General features: G+C 41.4%; 1 protein-coding gene across 1 annotated transcript in view; it reads right to left on the bottom strand.

Annotated features, from left to right (window-relative positions):
- Window positions 1-335: 335 nt before the first annotated feature.
- Window positions 336-18,434, bottom strand: part of LOC144603346 (voltage-dependent calcium channel subunit alpha-2/delta-4-like) — a 74,770-nt gene continuing 56,671 nt past the window's right edge. Inside the window, exons 17-23 of the mRNA XM_078416489.1 lie at window positions 14,748-14,834; window positions 12,340-12,411; window positions 10,329-10,390; window positions 6,761-6,828; window positions 6,035-6,080; window positions 1,680-1,777; window positions 336-442 (exon numbers count right to left, since the gene is read on the bottom strand). Coding sequence (XP_078272615.1) covers window positions 345-442; window positions 1,680-1,777; window positions 6,035-6,080; window positions 6,761-6,828; window positions 10,329-10,390; window positions 12,340-12,411; window positions 14,748-14,834 — 531 coding nt within the window. The 3' untranslated portion in view covers window positions 336-344. The remainder of the gene's footprint in view (window positions 443-1,679; window positions 1,778-6,034; window positions 6,081-6,760; window positions 6,829-10,328; window positions 10,391-12,339; window positions 12,412-14,747; window positions 14,835-18,434) is intronic.

The following is an 18,434-nucleotide window of genomic DNA, read 5'->3' on the forward strand; positions in this document are numbered from 1 at the left end:
GAGTGGGGGGGGGAGGGGAGGGGGGAGTGAGGGTTGGGGGAGTGAGGGTGGGAGGGAGTGATGGTGGTAGGGTAGGGGAGGGGTGGGGGGGTAGGGGAGTGGAGGGGATTGGGTCGAGTTGGGGAGGGGAGGGGAGAGTGGTGGAGGGGAGTGAGCTACACCCATGCAGAAGAGGCTTTGGGTCCACAGCTCGCTCTGGCTGAGATTTTTTTTAAACAATTTATTTTAAAGATAAAACGCAATTTTCCCAAGTCACAATGGTAACCCTATGAGGAATGGGCCCAATAGGTCTACTTGGTCTAGTATATTTTATATTTAAAACAATGTTTTTATAATGACTATGCTTACTCAGAAATATTCATGGCAATGGCTGTCCAGTACGCTTCAATTGGAGCAGTTACCATGGCATCAAAGAGAACTTCTTGGACCAGCTCCTCATCACCTTCAAGGAAAGGTAATAAGTTCAAAGTGAGACAGAATAGATGGGATAGAAGATAGATTTAGGTAAACAAACACAAGGAATATTGTTGTATGTAGACAAACAAAGCTACGTTCAAAGTTGGATACTGGATGAAAAAAGACTCATGTCATGGGACTCATACATTCATAGCAAAGGCACAAAACAAATAAATGTACACTAGTACCTCACTTAGCATTCAGTTTGCATTGTCAGGAAGAGAGCACTAAGGAAATCAGCTTATATGTGTTATTACAGCATTATACATACTGGGATCCATAATTTATTCTACTTTGTACTGCTGCCCTCCCTGCTGTTGTTCATTGTTGTACTGGAAACTTGATGCAGAACCCTATGATCCTGATGCTGAAATGGGAATTTGACAAAAATCCAACAATGTGTTGCCCACAACTCTGCGTGGAGGGGCTGTCTGTGAGGGCTAATATTCATTGAGCCAGGGAAAGTGCTGTTGCCACTTGGTGTGAGATGTGGTCTATTACTGGGAGTTGCTGGCAGCTATTCCGTGTTTACGGAGCTCATGAATCCTACCATTTCTCTCATCACCCATCGGAGATGTTGGAAGCTTCTGTCTTTTCCTCTTAGTTCAGCTTGTTACCACAAACAGGGAGCAATGGAGACAGCAGATGTTATCACATTCATTTGGAGGTGACAAGAGACAAGGGAGGCTGTCATTCCCCAGCAATGGCCAACACTCACCCTGTCAGCCAGGATGCAGCCCTGCTCACCAGGTCTCAGTGTGATCAATCCCACAGGCCCTAGCACCCAACAAAGCCCTCAAAGGCAATGTCTCTAAACTGAACTGGGTGATGATTCATTGTTTCAAGAGCACCAGAAGAGATGCTCAGTTTCCCAGTATAGCAGCACACAGCCTGAGCAAATGGCTTTTGTACAGTATAGGATGATATTTACATTTGAGTTTCAATTGGGACATCAAAGGATCAGAGTATATTATGTGGATAGGCATAGAATCAGCGAATCATCTATAAGGTGGTCAGAAAATATCCCCTCAAAAATGTAGAGCCTTAGATTCTTGTTCAATTTTATATCAGCTGGGTACATAATATGAAGGCAAAGCTTCAATACGCCTTTCTTGTGTTTAAATTCTTTCAGTAGCTGACATTAAATATTACTTATTAATAAGAAAAATATTGTCTTGCACAAGAAATGAATAGGTTCAAACTACAGATGATATGTTGCTCACAGTCCAGATCAGGTTCCTCTCCAGAAAGATAACGAATTACAGCTTCTTTCTGTGACAGCTTGCGATGTTGTGGATCAATATCAGTTACACAATAAATCCTGATAGAAAGGAAAGAAACAAAGGTCCTATTATTCGCATGTATGTTCTTAAGTCTATCAGGTTCCATGGCGATTAGAATGTCAAAGAAATTCAGATGTGGCATCTTACACACAAGTACATTTATCGTCTAATACTTATACTGCAACAATTTGTTTAAATTAAATCACTGAGGAATTTCTAACAGAATTGGACAACATTTGTCTTAATTTATTAGGATTCTGCACTATCCACCTCCTCCCCATCAGAAGATTTGTTTAAGCTCCACTTGAGGATTTCAGAATAGTATCTAGCCAAAGAATCTGGCACAGTACCAGATAAAATAAATATACAGTATATTAAAGGTTGCTCTCTTCTTTCTTATTTACTGCATGCACACATGGTTTATGCATGTCATTTAATGTGCAAAGGAAAGCCAAGTTTTTATAAATAAATATAATTACTGAAGATGATAATTATTAACCAAGTATTTATGATGATCAATACTTATGAAAGCTTGTACCGATCAGCCAAAACATTATGACCACTGACAAGTAAAGTGAATAACATTAATTATCTTGTTACAATGACACCTGTCAAGGGGTGGGATATATTACGCAGCAAGTGAACAGTCAGTTCTTGAAGTTGATGTGTTGGTTGCAGGAAAATTGGGCAGGAGTAAAGACCTGAGTGACTTTGACAAGGGCCAAATTGTTATGGCCAGATGGTTGGGTCAGAGCATCTCTGAAATGGCAAGGCTTGTGGGGTGCTCCCGGTCAGCAGTGGTGAGTACCTACTGACAGTGGTCCGAGGAGGGACAAACCACAAACCGACAACAGGGTGTTGGGCACCCAAGGGTCACCGATGCGCGAGGGCAACGAAGGCTATCCCGTCTGGTCCGAACCGACAGAAGGTCTACTGTGGCACAAGTCACAGAAAATTTTAATAGTGGTCACAGGAGGAATGTGTCACAATACACAGTGCATCGCACCCTGCTGCGTATAGGGCTGCACACGGAGGACCAACAGCATATTAGGCAAGTGGTCATAATGTTTTGGCTAATCGGTGTAAGTATTGATCATCATAAATACTTGGCTTGAAAGGGTTCAAAGGGTTCAGAAAAGATTTACGAGGATGTTGCCAGGACTAGAGGGTGTGAGCTATAGGGAGAGGTTGAGTAGGCTGGGTCTTTATTCCAGGGAGCGTAGGAGGATGATGGGAGATCTTATAGAGGTATACAAAATCATGAGAGGAATAGATCGGATAGATGCACAGAGTCTTTTACCCAGAATAGGGGAATCGAGGACCAGAGGACATAAGTTCCAGGTGAAGGGGAAAAGATTTAATAGGAATCTGAGGGGTAACTTTTTCACACAGAGGATGGTGGGTGTTTGGAACAAGCTGCCAGAGGAGGTAGTCGAGGCTGGGATTATCCCATTATTTAAGAAACATTTGGACGGGTACATGGATAGGACAGGTTTGGAGTGTTATGGACCACATGCAGGCAAGTGGATCTAGGGTAGCTGGGACATTGTTGGCCGGTGTGGGCGAGTTGGGCCGAAGGGCCTGTTTCCACTCTGTATCACTCTATGACTCTATATCTGGAGAGAGTTAGCAACTTCAGATTCCTGGGTATTAACATCTCGGATGAACTGGCCTGGGCCCAATATGTAATCATGAAAAAGTCGTGCCAGAGCCTCTAAACTTATAGAAGTTTAAAAAGATTCGCCATGTCACGGAATACTCTAACAAACTTCTACAGATGCACCATAGAAAGTTTCCTAACCAGTTGTATCATGGTACAGAAATTCCAATGCACAAAACACAAGCGGCAGTAGAGAATAGCGGACTCAGCCCGATTCATCATAGATACAGTCCTCCTAGCACAGAAAACATTTATATGAAGCACTATCTCAAGAAGAAAGCACCCATCATCAAGGATCCCCTCCATCCAGACCATACCCTCTTCTTACTGCTACCATCAGGCAGGAGATATAGGTCTGAAATCCCACACCACCTGTTTCAGGAAAAGCTGCTTTCCAACAACCATCAGGTTCTTGAACTGACCTGCACAACCTTATTCCTACTTCAGCAATAGAACACTGTTTTAAGGTTTTGAGGTTTCAAGGTCAATTTATTGTCACATGTACCAATTAAGGTACAGTGAAATTCGAATTACCATACAGCCATACTAAAAAAAAGCAACAAGACACACAACTACATAAAAGTTCATATAAACAACCACCGCAGCGGATTCCCCACGTTCCTCACTGTGATGGAAGGCAATAAAGTCCAATCTTCTTCCTCATTTATTCTCCCGCGGTCGGGGCAGTGGAACCATCTGCAGTCAGGGCGATCGAAGCTCCCGCAGCCAGCCGTCGAAGCCTCTGCGTCGGGGCGATCACAACTCCCGCATCGGGGCGATCGAAGCTCCCGCATCGGGGCGATCGAAGCTCACGCGTCGGGGCGATCGAAGCTCCCGCGTCGGGGCGGTCGAAGCTCCTGCAGCTTGGAGTTCCCGAAGGTGGTCTCTGACCAGAGACCTCGGGCTCCATGATGTTAAAGTCCCGCAGACTCCCGCGGTAGAGCTCAGAGGTCGATCCCTGGCAAAGGGATTGCGGACTCCGTGATGTTAAAGTCCGCAGGCACCTGCAGTGGAGCTCTCGAAATCGGTCTCCAGCAAAGTCTGCCAACTCTTTGATGTTAGGCCGCAGTGCAGATGGAGATACAATATGAAAAAAAATTGCATCTCCGTCAAGGTAAGAGATTAGAAAAAGTTTCCGCCCCACATAAAACAAGCTAAAGAACACTAAAAACATACATTTAACACATACAAACAACAAAAGAAGGAAGGGACAGACAGACTCTTGGCGAGGCAGCCTTTGCTGGCACCACCTGGTGGATCATCTCATGCATTACCATACATACGTTTAGTTTACAGGGTCTTGCAGAATTTATGTCTAATTTTTGGTGAGTTTTCTGAATCTATGTACCCATGTTTGAGACAGCTGGTATTTTGCATGGAGGCACAGCCAAAGTTCGATTACTGTCATAATGGTTCTATGCAATCTCATGCAGATAAAAAGAACTATAGATTGTCGCTCATGATCATTGCTTTGCAGGAATGGAGCACATTTATCTCCCAGGGTCATTGTTAGTTAAATGTTACTTTAAATGGCATTGGAATGTAAAATACAAAAAATTATAGCTCCAACAAGGGTAGCCACCAAGCTGGTCCTCCATGACCGAATGCAGGACCCAGCTGACCTGGCTAGACGCCAGGACCCAGCTAGACGCCGAGCCAGTCTTTTACAGCCAAATGCAAGACTCAGGGGACCGCGGCTTGCGGGGGTAGCAGCGGAGGTGTTTCATGTTCAGACAACCCGGTGGATCGTGGCCTGGAAGGAGGTGCCCACCGAGCCGACCCATGCTCGTCCCCTGAAGACCAAAGACCAGGAGGATTGAGGTGACAACAACGGCGGATGCGACCAGCGAGGAATGAAGTTGGTAGGATGAAAAGAAAACCAGGGTCTTGCCTACCACATCCTTGAGGTTGGCTTCAGGAGGCGCTCCCAGGTGGTGGGCGGGCAAGAAGAAGGACATCGGTTCGCAGGTCAACCCACACGTCCATGGGAAGGCGACAGCTGGAGGCCAACAGCAGCCTGGGACGTGCCTGGATTGAGCACTGCTCATAATACCTTTAGTGAGGACTGGACTTTAATAATGGTGCCAAGACATGGAGCGTCTTGCATGCGGAGTCAGTAGACTTGCCAATCAGGGAACTGCTTATATATGGCAATACTCTACTGGACTGTTTGGAAGAAAAGAATATCACTGTGTGTTTGCACCTCGCCGCACATGTAACAATAAAAGCACCATTGATGTGTTATGCCAGTAATGCAGAAAAATTGTGTTGGTTGACAATTGATATAATTAGGTGAACAACGATGTGAGTGCAACTACAGACCAATTCAGATCCCACCATGGAGGCCTAGTCAAATTTCATGATTGCTGTGATTTGACCAGGAAATAGTAACAATCATGATTTACTGATTTCTCTACATGAACACATTGCTACATGTATATAAATTGGCTGCCCCAATGCTTACATCAAAGCAAATTGAAGTGTCCCAAAATTGTGAAATTTGCTGAATGAATATTATTTTTCTAGTGACACTTTGGGTGCCAATTACAAATAAATAACTACTGAAAAATAGCAAGCTAATCTAAAGTCTACTTGTACAATTTTGGGGTTACAGTATTCAGTAAAACCATCTTACCATTCATCTGCTAGTATCACATCAGGTTGGTCTAAGTCATGTAACCCTGAAATTTAAAATAAAAATAAAACAGTAACTTAAAATTGATTCATTTTGTGTTTTAAAGAAGGACCAAAACTATTTCCAAGTCCATCAGATGAAACCTGCAACCAATGACAAAGAGGGGTTTTGCTGAAGGACAATGGGCAAAATAGAAAGCAGAACTGCAAGGTGATAAACTAAACTCGAGTAAATAACATTTAGGTAATTCAAGGTGCAAATAACCAGGGTAATATAATAATACACCTATATAACACTTCTCACAATAAAATATTACAAAAGTTTGTCATCAAAATTTTTTTTTATGGAGAACCAGATTAATTTGAAAGGAGGAGGCAAGTTTGTGAATTATGCACAAAAAATAACAATATTTTGGGAGAACTATGTAAGGATCGTTAGATTATTTGTAGTTGAGAGAATAGAAATGGAGAAAATGTGAATGATTATGTTTCCCTTCAGCACTCCTCACCTCCAGATGTCCCACTTCATGCTATCACTGAATTCAGATTTGGAACAAAGTTACTCCAATCAATCTTAGATGGAAGTGTCAATTATCTCATGCCTTTCATATTTTGTGCGTAAATAACTATTGCAAGGAAGTAAAGAATACACATTATTCAATTTCTAATATGATTAGAATAATAGTTCAAAATCTACTGATAATACTGTCAAGCAGTAGACTCCTACCTTCTTCCGCAGATATATTTCCAATGAACAGAGATTCACCATGACCTCTTGTAAGAACAATACATAGACTGAAAGAAGAAAAGCAGTAGATTACCGCATGATGCATACGGTTCAGCAAATTAACTATTTTGCCAATATCTTTATTAGAGATATGTCTGTTTGTACTTAGGAAGCCCAGAAAATAATGTGGAATATATTGTTGGCTACATTGTTATTCCCCTCTCCAGAATTAACAGTTGCCAGAAACTGTCAGCTGGTCAGGTACTATTTATGGAAAAACTAGACTCTCTTTTGATAAGGATTCTGCTGCAGTCATCAATATTTCTGATTTCGCTATTTGCCATTGACCTATGAATATCCTCTGAGGTTGAATAGAACTGTGAGGGAGGTATGCAGCTATGGGTGAGACATTCACTAGGAACAGTTTGATTCAAGTTTCCAGTTTTTGCAGTGCTTTTGAGTTTACTCCTTTCAGCTTTTCCTGGAGAATGAAGAAGTTATGGGAAATTAGAGGTAAATTAACATGGGAAAGATTTATCACAAGGCTTGATCCCTTAACGTTAGTTCCTACGAGATAGCATATAATCTAAAGCTGCTATAGAAGTTAATTTTTCTGTTGAAAGGATTTGATGATGATGGGATTCAATGCCTGTAGGATATCATGTCAACTCACATATATTCTTTTCTTTGTATGCTTCAGAGCAGCATAAATCCTGTTCCCTCAATGATTCTTTAGGATTTTTGTTCTTGTTCCCTGCAGTTTTACAGTATATTAAGATCTGCTTTAGGTGAAGGAGATCTTGATTTAAAATCACAAAAGTTTGAGGGGTTTTTGAGTTTGAGCTTAGCTTGTCACGTGTACTGAGGTGCTGTGAAAGGCTTTTTTTGTATGCTAATCAGTCAAAGAGGCATTTGAATCTCCCTGACTTCAATTCCTTTCGGATATCTAATATTTCCTTAGGGGCAAAGGGGCATTTGGTCTATTAAGTCAATACTAGCTCTCAAAGCCTTCTCATGAGTCCCATTCTCCCATTTATTTCCCTGAAACCTGTTGTGTCTCACATTCTCTTCAGCTTCGCTGATTCTCCTGCCACCTACCTACAATCGGCATAATTGACCTTAGCTAATCAACCTTCAACCAAGCCACGGAACTTGGGAAGAAACCAAAACACCTGGATATCTCCCTAACACATGGTGTTATGCAGCAGCAGTATTAGTTTATACACTATTCTGTTGAATGATGGGTGGATGCTAATCTTAATAATTGTGCAAAGACGTTTGCAATACTCAGAGTTAGAAGAATGTGGAGGGTAAGATGGAAAGGGGATCTAGGCAAGATCATTCTTACATTCCTTTGGAACTTCTCTACTGACACATGATGCCAGCTGTCATGCAATAGTTATGAAGTTCAGAGTTCAGAGCAGCTTGTCTGATAATAGTTGATCTCTCATGCCAGCTGTTGACACCTGTTTCCAACCCCATTTTGCTGGATAATATCACAATAACATAATTAATTTTCTTACTTCAAGATATCACCACTGTTGAGATCTACATAAATTTGAATCACTCTGCCTATCAAAACCCCACCTCGCCAATGTTCACCTATTACTGGCCAAGCTCTGTCCTGTCCCTCCTCTCTCCCAACTTTCCTTCCCGCCACCCCTACAATCAGTCTGAAGAAGGGTACCGACCCAAAACATCGTCTATCCATGTTCTCCATGGATGCTGCCTGACATGCGGAGTTATTCCAGCATTTTGTGTCTTTCTTCAGCATCTGCGGTTCCTCGTTTCGACTGTGTGCATTCAGCCTATCTAAGCCAAAATTATATTATACACCTCTATAAGATCATTCACCAGTCTCATACACCCCAAGTCCTAGCCAGACCAAGCTCTCCCCACACCTCTGGCCCACGAGACCCAAGAAATATCCTCTTAGATCTTCTCTGCACTCTTACCAGCTTAATGGTATCTTTCTTGTAGTAGGGTGACCAAGACTGCACAAAATATTCCAAGTGCGACCTCACCAATGTCTTATACAACTGTAACAGATGGAGCAGACTCGATGGGCCGAATGGTCCAATGCGGCTCCAATGCCTTATGAACATAATGTCTTCTGTACTCAATTCCCAGACTGATGAAGGCCAGTGTGACAAAAGCCTTCTTCACCACTTTCAGGGAGCTATGCATTTGTATCCGACTGTAGATCCCTCAAATACTCTCTTAAACTTCCACAGTGTACATTAGAGAGCACATTAACTGGTTGCATCACGGTCTGGTTTGGCAATCGAATGCCAAGGAATGAAGATTACAAAACCCTGCCCAGTCGTTCACAGATACTGATCACCCCACCATCAAAGGGATCTATAGGAGGTGCTGCCACAAACAGGCAGCCAGTGTCATCAGGGACCCACACCACCCTGCCATCCTTTCATTTCACTCATGCCATCGGGAAAAAGGTATAGGAGTCTGAAGACTGAGATCTCCTGGTTCATTGGTTCGATGGTTGAATGGTGATTTATTTGTCACATGCGCAACTGCACAGTGAAATTCTTTTTGCATATATAGACATTCAGGCACCACCATGTTTTGGTGCCATTTCCAAAGTCAAGTCCAGTCCGCCTGTGCGCTCAGTCTACTGGAGCAGTTCCTGATCCAGGTAAGCCCCAGGCTCCTGCAGGGCTTTTCTCAGTCACCTTCGATTGGATCAGCCTGTGAACCGACGTCCCTCTCCTTGCTCAGCCAAGTTTGTGTCCCGAGAGCGCCTCTTGCAGTTGATCTTGAAGGCGCTGGAGGCATTACCGTGTTTCACCCTCCTACTTGCTCTTGATCCTCGCGTCTAACGTCTCCAGTGGAGTCAACTCGGTACCGCGATCCGCAAAGCCCTCGGGGTTCTCGGGGCAGGTTCCTGGCTCTGCTGCCCGTCGAGCCTTCGAGTTCTTCCGGGTGAGTTCCTAGGTCCGCGGCCGCTGCACCTCGTGAAAACCTCTGCCATGCAGCATTTCAACCTAACTACCCATTGAAGCTTTTGGTTACAGTTGAGGCCTCAGTGAAATTGATTTAAAATATTTGTACTTTTTCTACTCTAGTAAAATGGGTATTTCCACATCTTTAAATTAACCCACAACTGCACTGTTTGTATTTCTCTTCATGACTAGTGAAGTCCATCTCAGTGATTTGACCCACAACAAGCAGATTCCTCACACAAGTATTAAAGATACATAATTAGAGTGTGGTTGAAATTATCTTGTAAAGTGGGAAAACAGGTTCTTTATCTTTCAAAGTAGTGCCTGAAGATAAATTATCTTCTTTGCATTAAAGCAACATCAATTTAATTCTAAAAATAGAACTTTATTACTATGGTGTCAACTGCAAATATGTTGCCAACCTTTGGGTAGTGTACTTTTTCAATGACAGATACAATTTATTCAATTCCCTTATTTTTTCGTTACATGAGATTGGTTCACTTAATTACATTATTTACAAAAGGTCACTTGCATCATATTCTTTGTTTTATAAGGTAACTGCTTAGCAATTACTGAGAAGCACAATGTTTGAAATAGAATATCACCTGAAAGGCGTGTCGTCAATATGTGTATAGAAGTAGTCATTGGTTAGAAATAAGACGCGTTTCTAGAAATCCAAATAGAGAGAATAAAATTAAATCAGTGTTAGTTATTTAACGAGAGGACTAAAGATCAATATTGATGTTACAGACCCATAGAGTCATACATCATGAAAACAGGTCATTCATGCTAACCAGTTGGGACCCATCTTAATCCCATAGCCTTCTATGCCTAGGCGACTTAAGTGGCCATCTCGACTCTTCTAAAATGCTGTCAGCGACTCTGCTTCCACCACTCTCATGCAGTGCAGCCCAGACACTCATTACTCTCTGGGTGAAAAAGGCTTCCCTCAGATAAATTATTTATCCCTTACCCTATATCTAGATCCTCTAGATTCATCTATCTCTGATATGGGGAATAGTTTCCTGCAGTCTACCCTGTCTACACCCCTCACGATTTAATATACCTCAGTCATGACCTCTCTTAAACTCCTTGACAGTGGTGTAGCAGTGGTCTAGAGTGTTCACATCCCACATGGAGCAGACTTGCTGATGGTATTTAGGAAGTATCTTTCTGAAGTTTACTTGATTGCCATCACCAGCGATGATGAATTAGGCACCAGAGTTTGTTGTCTCATGAGAGTTGATGAGTACTATTTGTCCAATGCCATCTTAGCATTGGCTTGGGATGGTGCATAGACTGCAAACAAGAGGTATCTAACAAATTCTGCCGCTCTAAGCCTCTGGCATGAGGCAATCCCAGTCAATATCGTCACCCACTACTACCACCGTTGCTTTCAAATCTTTCCTTAGTCTTCCTACATATTTGTTCCTCTATCTTTCACTGGCTGGTGGGAGGTCTATGATTTTGTTTAGTGATACAGCGCAGAAACAGGCCCTTCAGCCCACCGAGTCCGCACTGACCAGCGATCCCCGCACATTAACACAACCCTACACGCACTAGGGACAAATTATACCAAGCTAAGTAACCTAAAAACCTGTACTTCTTTTGAGTGTGGGAGTAAACTGAAGATCTCAGAGAAAACCCACGCGGTCACAGAGGGAACGTACAAACTCCAAACAGACAGCACCCGTAGTCATTTATCGAACCCGGGTCTCCGGCGCTGCAAGCGCTGTAAGGCAGCAACTCTACCGCTGCACCACCATGATATAGTCTATCATGGTGATTACACCTTGCCTATGCCTGAACTCTCCCTAAGTTGCCTCACTGGATGAGCTTCCAGGAAGGCCTCTTAGTGCCACTACGACATTCTTTCTTATCAGAAATGCAACTCCCTCACCTCTTTTACAACCCATTCTATCGTACCTGAAACATCTGAATCCTGGAATGTTGAGCTGCCGGTCCTGCATTTCTCTCTACCAAGTATCTATAATGTCTACCATCTCGTAGTTCCATGGTACTAATCCAAGCCCTAAGTTCATTTGCCTTACATGTAATATTCCTTGCATTGAAATAAACATACTTCAGCTCTTCAATTTAGGTGCATCTCATCCTTCTTGTATAGGGCACATCCACCTGGAAGATCTACTGTTTGTACTTGAAGCCCTCCCTCCTGCGCCAGCTTCTTGGTCATGTGTTTAATTATCTTCCTATTTCTCCCTTCCCTAGAAGACTTGCCTTTAACACTGCAGAATAAGGGGACACACCAATAGCGATCTTTTAAAGAAAGGGCATCCTATTGTAGCAAATTGTTATCAAATTTGGAATTAGGCAGAATTTAACACACCAAAAGAAGGTGACATTCAATTTCTAATTAAAAGCTCCCTGGAAGATTAGGAAAGAAGTAATTGACCTTCAAATCATCTAATATTTGAAATATCCTTGTATCCTTACAAATTGACAGGGTAATTCTATACAGGTGAATAAACTAAAACATCCATTAAATTGTATCTGTTAAGTGGAAGAATGACAATTGAATTTTCAAAATGCATCAAAGACATTGAACTGAATAGGCCATTAATACAGGGATGTGATAAATACAAGTACATTTCTTACCCTTTCATCAACCAGTACTTTCACATTCATTGACATTGTTCCATTTTCTCCATTCACCATAGCTGTTCTAAGCTACATGTGAGGGGGGAAGAAAATCGCTATCAACTTTAAGTCTTTTTCAATGAATAACATGTAGGGTTCTTTAAGCACTCCTGAAACCTGACATGGTAAGAATTATACATGCAATGGTTTTATTTTATTTTAAATAAAACATCTTGTGTGTAGTTTTAAGCAATTTTACCTTCAGTAGTGCCCTAAATAAAGTGGGGTAAAGTACCTGGAATCTCTTGCATTATGAAAGCATTGCACAGATGTGGAGTGTATAATGCTGCAATCTTAAGGAAATATTATAATCTTGCAATTCACAGACCATTATACTGCAGTTTCTAAATGTTCAAGGACAAAGCAATGAAAGTGTTAGCTTTCTCACATGAGGCACTAGTCATTCATCAGATACTTGCATGGTTTACAAACAATTAATATTATTATGTCCTTCACTTCATAATGATCTGGAAACAACTTACCTCAACCAATAGCTAGGTACTTGATACTAGGATGCAATAATATCCTCTTGCAGACTGTTCACAGTCTGCATAGAATAATCATAAATTTCTTCACTGGGAGAACAAAGCAGTTTCAATCAAATTCAATCACTTCACGTAAAGGCTATTTGCTGGGTTGAGGTCTTGATCTTTGAGTAATCTTTTGGCTAATCAATGGCTAAAGATGCACCAGAAAGGGTGAAGAATTTCATCATGGAAGTCTACTTGGTTGAGCGGTAGCTCCTGACATAAACAAAGTGATCCATTTTTTCAGGGATTTGTTATGGATATTTGTCAAGATTTCCTCCACCTTCCTTGTTAATCATTCCATTAAGAAGGCTTGGGCCCTTTCCAACCTTGGCATTGAAGCTGTCCCAAAGATTAGCTGTCTCCCTCTTGAAAGTTGGTGAGGGTTTTCTCAAGATTGGAGCAGAAATCCAACGTGGTCTCAGCCACAGCTTCCAGGGTTGATGCAATGGGCTGATGGGAGGGATCCAAGATAACTGGAAACCAGGCTCTGCTGCATGAACTTTAAAGAGGTGCAGCCTGGAGATGGGAGGGAAGATGAGAGTTGAGTGATAGGTTGCAAGAAAAATGGTAGGGGATTGGCGGGGAGTCGAGAGGGATGTGTGGGGTGGAGAGGGTGAGAGTGGAATGTGTACTGTGGAGGAGTGGATGGAAGTGAAGAGAAAGATATTGTGTAATGCGTCTGGGAATACTATTTTAATTTAGCTTGATAATCACAGCTTCAGGACATCAAATATTCTCTGCAAAGTTGTTCAGTGAATATAGCATTTTAAACAACTTTTCAATGACAACCAAATAGTATCATCCTTCCTAAAAACATGATGTGCCAATTAGTCAGGAATCATTCTGTTGTTTTCAAACACTGTGATATGTATTTAAGTCAGATAACCTTATGCAGTTTGGATAATGTGAGACTGAACAGTTATACAGCTTTTAATGTTCTCATGGAACAATTGCCACCACAGAGAATAAAAATGAAAGTGAAAATAACTAAGGTGTGATGTGATATTTAAGGGTTAAAACATTTTAAAATGTGAGTCATAGAAAGAAGTGAGCTGAACAACAACACTTTCCTGTATGTGTGATGGTCAAGGGAATGCAGTTTTACTTTTATCCTTTGGGTGGCAGGTTGGGCAAGAGGTGGAGGGTTAAATATACCTTTTCTACTCCTGCAGCAATGCAATTAAAAAAGACAAAGGAAACAGTTTGCATTTCTATGGCAACTCAAAGAACTCAGAAGAACAAGATGAGACAAAAATTGTCCCAGAACCTTGTAAAGAAATTAGAACAAGTTAACAGTTGACTGGTCAGAGGCAAAATTTTAAGGAAGTCTTGAAGTAAAAATGAAAATTATATTGATAAAGATGTTTACCAGGCATCTTTAGACCTTTCGGTATAATGACTGAAGGCCTAACTGCCAAAGGTGGGTTAAATGAGTTTTTAAAAGGATCTCAAATTGGAGGAATATCGGAGGATTGTTGGATTGGAAGAGATGAGAGAGATTGGTTAAAGCAAAGCCCATTAATGGACTTAAGCACGAGGACGAGAATTACAAAATTGAGATATCAGTAAAATGAGTACCAAGGTTGATATACAAGTGCAGAAGTAATGGGTGAACAGAATTCACTGAAGATTAGAATAGGGCCACAGAGCTGTGGATTATTTTAGGATTATGCATGATTCATTATTGGATGACTGCCGAGAGAACATTAGGAGAATGTGTTTAATTTCAAGGTTAAAAACATTGAAAGTTTTATAAGCAGATTAAATCAGTGTGTGAAACATGAATAAAGATGTGGAAGGAAAAATAGAAACAAAAAATAGGCATAAACAACTCACAATTTCATCTTCATCTTCCCATTCCACCTCTGACAGATCCACACTGTTATAATTTGGTTTTGGCTTAATTTTCTTTCCATCACTATACTGAAATTAGTAAGAATGAATCAACATGAGTACAAGGATCGTGAGGACTTGTTCATAGCTGTATAAAACACTGGAACTGATATGTATTTTACCACAGTAGGGCACAATTTCTAGTCAATTCTATTGTACTCTCAGACCTTATGAAGTGGCAGAAGAAGACAGGAGGGAAGCATGTATTGAAGGTCAGACATTCTCCAAAGGGAGCAGGTGAAAATTATCTGAGACACTTTTGTGTATTTCCTAAGGGAAATTTCAGAATAATACTGAAAAGGACTTGAACTCTTGTCTTCCTGTGGTGTTAATTGGGCACATTCAATAGCACCGTGCCTGAAAGAGAAAACAGTTTACAAAAATAAAACCAGGTTCACGGATTGTTAATGTCTTTGTGAATATGTAAAGAGTAGCTGCAGATGTGGTATCTTAGTGGCTTCTCTTGCTGTACCTACATCATCACCTCTGTTGACCCTCAAGGATCTGCAAGCAGCCTCCTCCTTTTTCCATCTACATGATGCCCCTTAACAACATCAAATAAAATGACAGCATCAATTCCCATCTTATTTTTTTAGTGCCAGGGTCTCCTTCACCGTCATTTATAATTCTGTTATCCATGTCCTAACTCATATCAAATCCCATTCACCCATTACCCTGTGATTGCTGATCTACCCAGGCTCCAGGTTAACATCACCTTGATTTAAAAATAGCCATCGTTGTCAGCTTCTCTACCTCCCTCTCTGCCATCTCCTCCAACACCAGACCTTAGATGTCTTCACTTCTCCAATGTTGATCTCTTGATCATCACGGTGGTTGTACGTTCCTGTACTGGTAGATGTGAAGGATGCTGCCAAAGCCCTAAGTTTAGAAATCACCTGCCTAAATGTCTCTGCCCCTCTTCTTTTCAGAGGTTCCTTAAAACCCACCTCTGAAAATATACGGTCATCTGCCCGAACGTATATTTATGTGGTTCAGCGTCAGATAAGATAATACTCTTTAATGTGCTTGAAGAAGGTAATTATCTTCCTTCCATCATAAGGATAGCTGTGGTGATGTTTATTAATGATTGGATAATGTTCAGATTAATTTACAACTTTTTAGCAAATTGAGCAAACCACACCCCTGTGCAGTAAACTAAAGGAACATTTTAGCATGCGATTAGAATTTGAGCTGGTGACAGGGAATATTAAATGGAATGATAGACTTGCTCTTTCATCACCATCCAGTAAGTTCATCATTCTTAGCAAGAGGAAAAGTGAAAAATAAGCACTTCAACAGCTTCAGACTGTGAATCTGAAGGAGGATTTGCCACACCAATACTGTTGTTTTCAATGACCCAATTTCTACCCTTCGTGATGGATTAATTAATAACTGTCCAATAATGACAAGACCATACTTTATGGGGATACAGAATGCCTGGTCTCCCACCAGTTAGCAGCTGTCTGTAATCATGTGGCACCTTGACTTGCTGAAAAGAAGGAAAGAACGATCTAAATGTGACAAATTGAACAGGTCCTTATGATAATTAAATAGACAATAGGTAATAGGTGCAGGAGTAGGCCATTCGGCCCTTCGAGCCAGCACCACCATTCAATGTGATCATGGCTGATCATTCTCAATCAGTACCCCATTCCTGCCTTCTCCCCATACCCCCTGACTCCACTATCCTTAAGAGCTCTATCTAACTCTCTCACTCTCAGAGAATTAGCCTCCACTGCCTTCTGAGGCAGAGAATTCCACAGATTTACAACTCTCTGACTGAAAAAGTTTATGTGATAGGACATTTGAAAATCCATTCATTTATTTATTTGAATGTAGCACCTTGCCCTAAAAAGTTATTGCAAGATAAATTGAAATGGATACTGACAGACTAGTTCAGTGTTTCCAAACAGTTGTTATTTTTCATACAAAGCAATTAACTAAAAAGTAGTTAGTAATAACGTGTTGTAAACTAACTAACAAAGTAACTTTTTGCTCACTACACTCAGATCTAAGACGTTTGACACCTTGCAATGAAATCCCGAAAGATATTCCTCCCCACTGTCCTCACAGAGTGTGCAGAAGATCTCCCTGCACCTTGCAGATTAGAACATTTATCAATAAAATTTGAAATGTCACAGAACGACAAAATTGCCATCATTACAAATCACTTCATCAATGAGACAAATCGAAGGTATCACAAAAGGCTGGAGTAGCTCAGCGGGTCAGGCAGCATCTCAGGAGAGAAGGAATAGGTGACGTATCAGGTCGAGACCCTTCTTCAAACGGTTTGGACCAGCATCTGAAGTTATTTTCCTCCTCATCAATGAGACAAAGCAGCTTTTCTATTAGGGAGCATGCTCTGCTTTCAAATGTACTGCTGTAGCATTGTATTCATTGCAACTCCAGTTTGCTCTATGTAAAAAGAATTGTTGGCAGAGACAATCTCAACCATGGAAGTGGTGCAGAGAGGATGGTTCTAAAGGAATCAACAATTTAAAGATATTGCAGGCAGTTCTGTGATAACAAAATTGTTGTGTTCCTACGAAGTGTCACGTTATAGAAAATCGTGATATAAAGACAATTGTGTCAATGGGAGAAGGAAGATTAGAGGCTACAGAGTTTCAGACTCGCAATAACAAATTATTTTTCAAACAAAATTTTCAAAAATTGAGGTCTTTTTGATAGCAACAAATTTATTTTTGTTACTGCAAGCTAAAAGTACTAAAGGCTATCTGTTACATGGGTGAATATAGTATATTTGCATAAATGTCAATAGAAGCATTGCTTGTCAATTTCAATGAACACCCATGGTCACCCATGGTGAGACCGCATTTAGAATATTGTATTCAGTTCTGGGAACCATGTTTTTTGGAAAGATATTATCAAGCTTGAAAGGGTTCAGAAAAGATTAACGAGGATGTTGCCAGGACTAGATGGTGTGAGCTATTGGGAGAGGTTGAGTAGGCTGGGTCTCTATTCCATGGAGCGCAGGAGGATGACGGGAGATCTTATGAGGTATACAAAATCATGAGATGAATAGATCGGGTAGATGCACAGAGTCTTTTACCCAGAGTAGGGGAATCGAGGACCAGAGGTCATAGGTTCAAGGTGAAGGGGAAAAGATTTAATAGGAATCCGAGGGGTAACGTTTTCACACAGAGGGAGGTAGGTGTATGGAACAAGCTGCCAGAGGAGGTAGTTGAGGCTGGGATTATCCCATTGTTTAAGAAACAGTTGGACAGGTACATGGATATGACAGGTTTGGAGGGTTAAGGACCAAGTGCAGGCAAGTGGGACTAGGGTTGCTGGGACATTGTTGGCCGGTGTGGGAGATTTGGGCCGAGAGGCCTGTTTCCACACTTTATCACTCTATGACTCTAAAGTACCATCTGAGTTCAGTGACAACACCATCCAATTGGTGCTGGGAATGGAAACACGGAAACAGGTGTTCTTCCCCCTATACCGGATGGCATAATGCAAACAATGTTCCCAAATTCATCAATCATGTTATATCCAATTTGTGTTATGGAGATGTGTATTACAGTAGAACTAGCTGTATTCTGAGTTTTGCCGACAGGCTGGAAATGAAACTCAGATTGGATTATGGATAGCAAATGGGGTCCAAGG

Source organism: Rhinoraja longicauda, chromosome 20 (assembly GCF_053455715.1).
Source record: "Rhinoraja longicauda isolate Sanriku21f chromosome 20, sRhiLon1.1, whole genome shotgun sequence".
In the NCBI taxonomy this organism is placed as follows: Eukaryota; Metazoa; Chordata; class Chondrichthyes; order Rajiformes; family Arhynchobatidae; genus Rhinoraja; species Rhinoraja longicauda.